We start from the raw sequence: 10,424 nt of genomic DNA, 5'->3' as shown, positions 1-10,424 counted from the left end.
TGTCTGCATCATCCATTTTACACTTTTTTTTACAATCGTCTTCCTTTCTTTTTGAGGGTTTTTCTGTGCTTCTACGCTTTTTGTGGGTGCTGTGTATTTTCAGTTCCTCTTTTCCCTTTTATTTTCATTCTGAAGATACTCCATCTGTTTTTGAGCCTTATGGAGACCTTGACTGTCATCTACATGCTCTCCCTCAAGAGGATCTGTTACTTTCTCTGAAATATCATCCTCATTAGACTCTACTTTCTTCATACTGTCACTTATTGTTTGTTCTAGATTTTTTTTTCCCGTCATTTTAACTCTGCTTCAAGATCAGACTTATCTTGTTTCAAAGAATCAACCTGCCAGCGGAGACTGTGGCATTCCTCTGATATTATCCTGCTATCAGAAAGGTCCTCTTCCTTTGATTTCAAATTGGCTTTTAAAACTTCTCTTTCCTTCATAATACCTTGCAGTTCAATTTCAGCCTGCTCTTTTGCCTTCTGAGACTCTGACCTTTGAAGCTCAAGCTGTTTTACTTGCTCACTGAGGTTAATATTTTCTTGTTCAAGCAGCCCCAACTGATGCTTCAGCTGACTGATTTCCTGAATAGATGAGTCGGCCCCAAGATTCAAAATGGAGGTTTCAAAGGTCTCATCACAAATATTCATAGTCATATTCATCCCTGCTTGATGCAGTTCATCAGCTAGAGACTGTGGGGCACTGGAATAATTATGGACTTCCCTTTTTTTACCATGAATTTCTGATAGCTGTTTTACTTGATCCAAAAGTGCACTATTTTCTCTATTAAGCAAATCTAATTGTTGCTTGAGTTTTTGTATTTCTAGCTGTGAGGAATCATTTTCAAAGTTGAAAATAGAGGTTTCAAATGTCTCACTGCAAACAGTCATGTTCATGCCAGCATCCTTTAGTTCATCAGCAAGACTAGGTGTAGCAGCCTGTAACGAGTCCTTTCCCATTTTAGATTCTTTCTTCAATCTAGCCTCAAACTCAGCACGTTCCTCCTTTAACTGCCCCATACCGCTTTTTACCTGTCTTTTACTTCTTGAATGCCTTTTTATTTCCTTGAACATTCATCATAAGATTCATAGATTACTGATTGAGTAATCTTTTGGAAAAAAGGTATGGGGAAAGGAGCATCAGAATAGGCAAAAGTAGTTTTTGCACAAAGGCCTCTGCCATTTTTCCCCTGATTTATCTGGACTCTATTTCAGCAAAAATCTGAAAAAATAATGCAGCAATTTAAACTTAAAAAAAAAAAACAATTTAAAAAGATAACTATTAAAAATTTTTTTTTAAACCTAAAAAGAAGGCTACCTTTAAAAATTTTTCTATGAATTAAAAAAGACTTTTAAAGACCAACCATGGGGTTTGGGGAAATGACCAAAAAAAAGAGGTGCAAAGTTTTTCGAAGGTCACTTTAAGGTCTTAATAAAAAAGATGAAAAGGAAAAAAAAGGGGAAGCAAGCAAGCAAATAAATAAAATTTGTTTTTTGTCATTGTTTTTTTTTTCCCATTTCATATTTACTAAAATTCATCGTTTTTTTAATAAAACCCTTTTTAAATATAATAATGTAAGCTTATAAACATCGTTAAGTAAACAACATAATCTGGTTTTGGATTTATTTAAGCATGTTAAAACATTTTTGGGTCCTAGTCCATGTTAATAAAAAGATTTAGGGTCCAACCAAAAAAAAAAAATGGAAAGCCTGCCTAAAAACCTTTAAAACCTAAAAGCAATTTTACCCGAGAATATATGTGTTTATGTAAAGCATCCTCTTTTATATATCTTCAAATTTTGCTTTGCAATTTTTGTTGCTGCTCTTGTTTCAAAAAGGGGTCCTGCAGAGCTAACAAAATGCTGTTTTATATAATGAAGTCTTGCATTTGGAAAAAGGTTCATCCATGGGCTAACAGAACCTCGGGTTTGGGGTTTTAGGGTAGCTAAGGATTTTCTAACACCCGTAGAGTTCAAAATTTTGAGAGATTTCAGAGCATGTAGTACAATCTCCTTGTGTTGCATAAGGAGCGAAGAGGTTTAAAATTTTTGCTTTCCCGTGCACTGTCACGCAAATTCTCAATCGTAAATTTGATTTTGGGAAAAAAAAAATATAAGAATAAAAAAGGGCAAAAAATTTTTTACAATAAAATATTACTATATCTACAAAAAAGAACTTGGTCTAAAAAGAAAGCACATTTTTAAATTATTTTCTGAATCCACAATTAAGAACTTTTTTCCCCCCTTTAAATAAATAATAATGTCTCATAGAGATCTAAAAGAAGTCCTCTACTAAAGCACAAAAAATAATAAAAAGTAATTTTTTTTAGTTTATAAAAAATTTTTTTGCCAATAAATAAAGAGTACAAAACAAATTAATATAAAGTAAATTAGATTTCTACCTCCCCTTTTTTCCAGTTTACGAATCCCTTTTTGGGGAGTTCCTGGGATTCTCGCTCTTCTAGCTGCATCTGTTGTGCATTGGCAGTCTCCTGTAGATGAAGGTTCTTCTGTTCCTTACTCTCTAGCTCTGACTGCACTCTCAGGAGTTCACCCCCAAGGTTTTTAATCAGAGATTTTTTCATCTAGTTCCCTTAGCTTATCCTCAAGATTCTCTGTGAAAAAGGGTGATTCGAAGGTTTTCCTTTATTTACTGCTTAACCGCTTAAATCTCATTAAAAATAAATATGTCACTAAAAAAGACCCTAAAGCAAAATCTTACCTCTTTGGGTTTAAGTTTTGTTCATCAACCAATTGCTGAGTGGCTTGTTGTTCTTGCTGTGATTTCTCCAGTTGTTGTTTGAGTTCAGCATTACTTGATTTTAGCCTTGAAACAAAGGCAAAAACAATTGGTTTTAAATCCGGATATGATAAGTTTGAAAACCATGAAAATAGACTAAAACAATAATTTTCCTAGATTTACTTATCTTTTTCAGATATTTAATTTTGAAATGGCAATCAATCTTTTAATTTTCTAGTGACCATTTAAACTAAATTTCAGCTGGTTAAAATAATACAGCAACCCATGAAATAAAGTTTCCTTAAGTACTGATGTTGCTTAATAGGACACTTTATTTTATTTTTTAAAAAGATAATGTCCTTCTCACCTTTTTTTTTTGATATTTTCTTGAATTCCCGCAATTAGATATTAAAAACTTACTCAAGCATAAAAGGAATCAAAAGGGAAACCAGAAGATAACAAAAAAAATGACTTTTTGTGTGATAATCTTTATTCTGAATTTTACTGGTCAAATCTATGCACAGTACTCACCTATAACAATACAAATCAACCTTGCTAAAAAAACATAATTTCTGAGCCAAAAATTCTTCCCAAACTCCTACAGTAGGATATCTCCCTTCTATTTAAAAACCAAAACAAACAGTGTTTGTGCCAGCAGCGCTCAAATTAAAATCTAAGTGTAATAACATACATTTACCCTACTCTCTATACCAGTGGCTCCCAAACGGGGGGCTGGCAAAGTAAAGGGGGCCCAAACGGGACATGTGCCTTAAAACACAAAGTTTAGCAGGTAGACAGTGGAGGGGTCTTACAGGTTCAGTACAGGTTAGTGCAAAGAATTGCTGCCAAACACACAAGTAAAAAAATTTCTTTCATTGATTTATTTTTCTTGGGTAAAACAAATTGATTTGGAACCCACAAAATTGTAGAATTTGTATGAGTGTCTTTTATATGGACCAAATAAGTGGGTAACAACCAGAAAAAGATTGAGAGCCACTGCTCTTTACTCTTTGGCTGTAGCATAATTTTTTAAAGGGTAGTTTTCTTTTTAGGACCAACCGTACATGTTTGAAAAAAAGATTAATATGATTAGACCTCATCTAGCATGAGTAGTTTTTGCAATGACAGGGCAATATCCTCACAAAACTTACTCTTGGATTTCTGCTTGATTCTCACGAAGCTCATTTAGTTCCTTCTCCAGTTGAGAAACGTGCATACTCCTCCTTCGAACTGTATCCACACTGGTGCTCTCATGGTTAGCTATCTCTTCCCAAGCAGCCTAGAAAGGTCAATAACCATATTACAAACTCTCCTATCAATATCATTTATTTATTTTTATTTATTTATTTTTTTCATGCCCAGATTGAATTATTATCAGAGAACAATACTCACCTCCAAACTCCTCCTTAAATCATTCTCTTTGCCTTTCTGCTTTTCCAGAGCCAACTCCATTACCATGTCAAAGTCTTGCTTTTCATTTCCCAAATGTTTTTTTGTTTCTTTTTTTTTTTTTCCTCCTCCCCGGTAATGACAAAAAAAGTGAAAAATGTACTAGAAATCTGGTACAGAAGATAAGTTTACAATGCTCAAGAAAAGTTTTAAAGTTGCATAACCCTAGAACAAGAACAAGCTTTACAAAGATAGACAAATTGTTAGAGTATTCACATTTCAAATTTGAAGTCTCCAGTACATACAGTAGGGGGCTTCAGGATATTTTAAAATATCACATCATATTCTTGTGCTAACACAATGCAAATATTGCTGCTTTAAATAAATTTTGAAAGTTTCAAGTTGAAAGACCAAACATACATCCCCCCCCTCCCCTTAACTTTTCTCTTTCATCAAGGGTTTAGACTACCCCTAAGTTATATTATCTTTAAATCGATCATAACTGAGATACATAAATATATGAAATTACTTACCAATGATTTCTTCAACAGTATATTTTCCTCTCGCAGTTTGAAGAGTTCTGTCTCATACCCACATCTTATTTCATTTTCCTCCATGAGTTCCTGATACTGTTCTTGCAAACTGGCCAAATCCTGGGTCTTCTGACACAAAGCTCGATTGGCATCCAGTAAGAGAGTTTCGGAGTCTTTCAAAGAATGCTTTAGAGACGATATTTCTTTAGCTTGAGCATCGAGCTGTTGAGTAAATTTGAAACAAAAAGCTTTCAGAAGTCTTATATTTATAAAATTAGAAATAATAGGCACAATAAATCATTCTTATTGCAAAGTATAAGGTTCAACTCACTACTTGAGGCCTACAATATCAAATGAATAACACCACAACAATGAAAACAAAAATAATTAAAAGACAACAAAGCAAGTGCAGCAAATATAGGTCCAAGATCTCCCACAAAGAAAATTCAAAATCTCTCACTTTGGTATTATCAATGGGTCCATCAGCCACTTTCAACTGGAAACTCTCTTCCAGCAACTGCAGCTCCACCTTCTGGAAGTCTCGAAGTTCACTAAGTTCTGCCTGCCACTCCTGCAACCACTCATTCTGTTCCTCCAACTTTTGCTTCAGTTCTGTATTTCTTGCTCTCAATACATGAGCTGGAGTTCCTGGTGAACCAGGAGGGATACCTGCACCTCTCTTTGGCGTACTTGGATATGGAGAGCGCAATAGGCTAGAAAATATAGTTGATGTTAGTATAAATAAAACCAAGAAAACAGTTTCTGTATAAAATGCTTGTATTATATGAGATATAATATATTCTTACATGTTGCTCAACTTGTAACAACTGAATGGCTCATCACCTCATAATTTGGGAATAGCAGAGTGCCTTTTTATACCCCCCACAACTCCCCCCCCCCCTCTTTATCACACAAGTGATTACCTTTATAAAGATCTAACTCCAAACCTGACTGACTAATCAAGTTCTACTTTGCATACTGTAACCTGACCTTGTTCTATTTTCTATAAATTTTCAATGTGTATTGCTTACAAAATTATAAATCAATGTAATACTGGCAAAATTAATGAGAAAGAATGAGGTGTTCATTATCCTTGAAGTTAACATAACTGAGAGGGAACTAAGAAATTAATTATCACTTTTTTTATAAACAATTCCTTGAACTCACTTTATTTTTGGTAGCAAACTCTCTTCAGTCTGACACTCAGCATCAATGGAACTTGGTTGAAGAGTGCAGTCAAATTGGACTCTTCTCTTCCGCTTTGGTCCCAAAATTTCAGGGGTATTGAAACTGCTCTCCAGTTTTCCTAATTTTGACTGTTCAGCCAAATCCATGTTGAAACTAAGGTCATCTTTTCCAAAACCTAGAGTATAGAAATAAATATGTACCTCCAAATCTTTTATTAAATAGTGATTAGGTAACAAAATCATCAAAGAGGCTATTTGCTTTATCTTCTTTCAAAAGGTAACAATTTCAGATGGGATACAAGGTACTATCATCCTACAGTACTTTAGTAACCAAACTTACCATCAGATGCAGATGAGCAGTTGAGTGGTGGGCTTTGAGAGGAATTGGATGACTCTTCGGCAAGTATTCCCAACTCTTTCCAAGGTGGCAATTCCGGCCGCACAAACTCGTGATCCAGGTTCAGGGGCTCTATCCTCAGTGGAGCCATACTCCTCCTCATGGCTCTGGATGCTGCTGGGGCGGCCCATGTCTCACGGCGGAGCCTCTTCTTTTTGTCCTGAGGAATGTACCAAGATCTAACTTTACCTGATTTATTCATACCACATTCTTTTGGCTTATAGCATTCAGTCTAAAAATGCTACTAGATACTAGTATGATTTTTTATTGTTACCATTGCAGCTTTTTTTCTCTCTCTTTTTATGTCCACTTCTGAGTGGCTGATATAATTCAGGCTATGCTGCCATATATGATTCAAGACAGGATCTTACTTTGTGGCTAGGCAATGAAACCATGGCAGGCTGCCAGCTATCTTTTGTTATTTTTTGTCTTACTTTCTCTCATTGACAGATCTGTGCCATTACTTTGTTTACTTTAATGTGTTTTCCTGTTTTGGGAGGCTGAAACCAATTTTAGCAATTTTGCTACTTACTACAAACAAAATATAGCTGATACAATATATACAACTGCAACTCATTATTGAAAGGCTAAACAGACTTTCAGCATCTGTGTATCTTACATTCTTGAAAATTGACCCAATGAGGTCAAGTGATCATAATCAATCAATTGAGAAAGAGTGTTAGTTGAGTGCCCTCTACAATCAAATCAGATTAGGAACTCAAAATGTACTCTGACTTTATATAACCATCTATTATCCTGATTTGCACGTCAGATAACTGCCAGAGTAATAAGGAGAGTAATCTAAGCAATTTTTCTCATTATTCTCATCATCCAAAACAATACAATAAAAATAATGTCATATTCTTTCACAGTAGTGAAGGACACAATGATGCCCATACTCTGGCCAAGATTTGAACTGTCAAGACATTTCTGGGATGTGCCCAATAGTTGACATCCAGGTCAACAGGTAAACAAACTGAAACCAATCTCGTTCACATTGCCTTTTTTTAACCCATGTCACTGGGGAAAATACTGTGCTTATTTTAGAATTTTTTGTGAAATGTGTCTGTACCAAGATGGCTCTGCAAGTGCTTAGCCACAAAGGAGTCAATTAGTAGACCTTGTGCCCTTACCTGATTTCACCTTTCCTTGAATTTGCAGGAAAAACTATGTTATCAATATCGATGGTGTTACATATTGTAGACATAATTTCTATGTTATTGACATTAGTAAGAGCAATATAAGATAACAAAATATTTTCAAAAATCAAGGAAAAGGGTAAAAGGTGAGAAAAGTAGTATTAATCATTTGCTTATTAGTGATTTAGTACAAGTGGAGCCATCTATGTGTAAAAACAATTAATGAAGTAAATTCCGGTGGGTATGGCATGTACGTACATGCCATGCCCTTCGGTTTTGGGTTAAAACTTTAATTCTCATACTTACAATGATCTTCTTATCTGTTTCCTTTGGAAGGCTAGATACTACTAACATAGTTTTTAGCTCTGTCACTTTGGCCTGAAGATCTTCATTCTTGCGGGACTGCTCATCCAACATCTCACGCACCTGATGTCATGAACCATTTATTGGTAATTTTTGTAAAACATGTATCCATCTTACAGCATATTACATCAGCAAAACCGTAAATTCTAATCCTGAGATGGAAGTACGCACACTGCATTCGTCTCACCTGTTCAACTTCTTGTGCTTTATCAGTATTGCGTTCCTTTTCAAGAGACTCCTTTAATTTCTTAATCTCTTTTGCATATCTCTTCAGCAGAGCAGCCTCAGACAAAACTTCATTCACAATAGGCTTATTTTTGATTGATTTGGCTCTTGATGCAAACCTAAAGAAAACAAAAAGGTAAAGAACAAAATCTACCATGTTCCTCTTAGTTATTCTGATTTCTTAACACTACACATCCCAAAAGGCATTAATTAACCTTAATTAATAGTCAAAGAGATACTGATACTGAATTGAGTACAAATGTATGTGTACAGCAAAATCCTTATTTTTTAGTGACAGAGTAAAACTTGTAATCACTTAATTTGAAAACAATTCATTATACTACAAAGAATTTCAGGTATTGACAGACAGATATAGTACACATTACCTTAAAGTAGAATGTGTTTGGTCTACAGCTGCTGGAGTAACTGTGCATATAATAGCAGTCTTGGCATTTCCTCCTAATGACAGCTGTAGAATTCGTGTCAGCTTAGAGTCACGGAAATTTACAAACTGCCTGGATAATAAAAAGAAAAAAATATATATACAGTATATATAAACATAAATAAATACACATAAAAAGTAAATTACCAGAATAAAATGATGTTGCTCTGTATTAACATCAATCTAATACAAACAGCAATGTCAATACTGTATTGTTCCATCTTATTCTGGAAAATCCTCCCTATTTGTAATTGCCAATGGCAATCATGTAAACCTAAGACATAAAGGGTAAAGAAAACAAAGGCACTAACTAGCAAGGAAAACTCCTCATATTAATGTTTTTCTTTCAATACCCATCCAAAACACATCTATATACATGTAAACATTGATGTGACCTTTCACCATATTTAGATATCATGAATGCATTCATACTCTTGACTATTTTTTTTACACTAACTGAAAAAACCTAGGCCTACTCATTTTGTGGTGGAGACACATGCACACACACACATACACATATATACAAATATATTCCATACTCACAAATAGCAAAATGTTGATGTTTTAAAGAGAAAACCTTAATCTTTTGGTCAATATATTTATATCACTCATGATAAAATACTGCATAAAATCTTAAAACAAATATTTATGACTCTCTGATCCCCTTACAGAGAGAATATCTAACATATAACCTTTGATTTTATACCACTGTACATCTTCATATATCTGGACCACTATCTTACTATTCTAATTTAAACAAATACTATAAGATCTGATACTTACTCTCCATCACTCAGCTGTGAAATGACCCGTCCAAGCATGAAGAGGGACCTGTTGATAAAGCCTCCCTCTTTAAGCCTTTCCCCAGTGGCTCCAGTCTGAGATGCATTCTCTGAACCAGCAAGATCAACCAGATTCAGCTGAGAGACGACAACTGCTGAATCACTGCCATCACCTTCAGTGCGTTCTCGTGACTCTAAAATCTGTAAAAGGAGTCACATGATTGTCTGTCATTGCTGAGTCTGTTCAGATTCTTTCTATTACTTGTATTGTATAAATGTCTTGAATATAAATTTTGACTAATACAATTCATTTTACAGATATACTTAAACCATATAATTTTCAAAAATTGGAAAAGAAAAACTTCTCCAACTCTATAAACAGATCAGCAAATGTCATACATAAAATAGTCTGTGCTTTATTACAATTTACAAATGAACAATTTTCTTACAATACGGAATATGGTGTGTGATCTTGAGCTACGTTCATTCATGTTTGTAACTCCAACATGGCGATTCTTGTCTCCTTTTCTCATCAAGGCTAACAACTGTAACAAATGGACTATATAAACATGTTATACATAAAAACATCATAAAACAGGACATCCCAACTTCATAAGTAACTAAAGAGGTTTGCAACAATGTGCCAATACTCATCCTAAAATAAAAGGTATATTAATTTTTCACTGAAGACTATCAAAATTTAGCTCTACAATAAAATCTAATAATGGGGTCAAATATAATAATAAAAACCAAAGGAAAAATAGGCATCCTACTTACACTTTCTTCACAGTTTACACACTCTTCCTTTAAGTCAGCAACGTATACATTGCCTGAAATATCTTCTCGTACACTCAAGCTCTTGCCACGAGATTCACGTGAAGCAAGCAAATCTGTAATGTTCTCATTGTAGATTTCCATGTATGAGACCCTGTAAACAAAAATAATGAATACCCTTCTTAAGATTTTGTTGATATTGCACATGCTAAAAACATCACATATAACTATTACAGGAAGTTCATGTTCAGAAGTAATTTATTTGTTATTTAATTCTAAAAAGACACCAAACAAACCTGATCAAATACTCCCGGTCAGGTGTGTTCTCAATGGAATTGAAAATGTTTTGGATTGCCATAGGGATGATACCGGGATAGTCACGGTTTCCCATCATGGTGAAGGTTTTTCCTATAAATGAAAAACATAGTTATTCACATGTCACATCATCTGAATCT

At 34.4% G+C, this 10,424-nt stretch overlaps 2 protein-coding genes across 2 annotated transcripts in view; both read right to left on the bottom strand.

The window, feature by feature from the left end:
* Positions 1–2,603: 2,603 nt before the first annotated feature.
* On the bottom strand, positions 2,604–4,211 carry LOC119579939. The gene is made up of 4 exons (XM_037927786.1): positions 4,131–4,211; positions 3,890–4,017; positions 2,721–2,825; positions 2,604–2,613 (listed from the first exon to the last, which is right to left on the bottom strand). The coding sequence occupies exons 1-4, from the start codon at positions 4,194–4,196 to the stop codon at positions 2,604–2,606; spliced, it is 309 nt and encodes a 102-aa protein (XP_037783714.1). The 5' UTR covers positions 4,197–4,211.
* Positions 4,212–4,595: 384 nt separating this feature from the next.
* LOC119580321 (centromere-associated protein E-like) overlaps positions 4,596–10,424 on the bottom strand; it is a 7,511-nt gene continuing 1,682 nt past the window's right edge. Inside the window, exons 4-14 of the mRNA XM_037928407.1 lie at positions 10,266–10,377; positions 9,973–10,123; positions 9,645–9,740; positions 9,197–9,396; positions 8,358–8,486; positions 7,934–8,090; positions 7,690–7,809; positions 6,188–6,404; positions 5,828–6,023; positions 5,121–5,373; positions 4,596–4,882 (exon numbers count right to left, since the gene is read on the bottom strand). Coding sequence (XP_037784335.1) covers positions 4,604–4,882; positions 5,121–5,373; positions 5,828–6,023; positions 6,188–6,404; positions 7,690–7,809; positions 7,934–8,090; positions 8,358–8,486; positions 9,197–9,396; positions 9,645–9,740; positions 9,973–10,123; positions 10,266–10,377 — 1,910 coding nt within the window. The 3' untranslated portion in view covers positions 4,596–4,603. The remainder of the gene's footprint in view (positions 4,883–5,120; positions 5,374–5,827; positions 6,024–6,187; positions 6,405–7,689; positions 7,810–7,933; positions 8,091–8,357; positions 8,487–9,196; positions 9,397–9,644; positions 9,741–9,972; positions 10,124–10,265; positions 10,378–10,424) is intronic.

The sequence above is a fragment of the Penaeus monodon genome, chromosome 13 (assembly GCF_015228065.2).
Source record: "Penaeus monodon isolate SGIC_2016 chromosome 13, NSTDA_Pmon_1, whole genome shotgun sequence".
Lineage (NCBI taxonomy): Eukaryota > Metazoa > Arthropoda > Malacostraca > Decapoda > Penaeidae > Penaeus > Penaeus monodon.
Note: the sequence above shows the minus strand (reverse complement) of the source record. Positions and strands in the feature narration are given on the sequence as shown.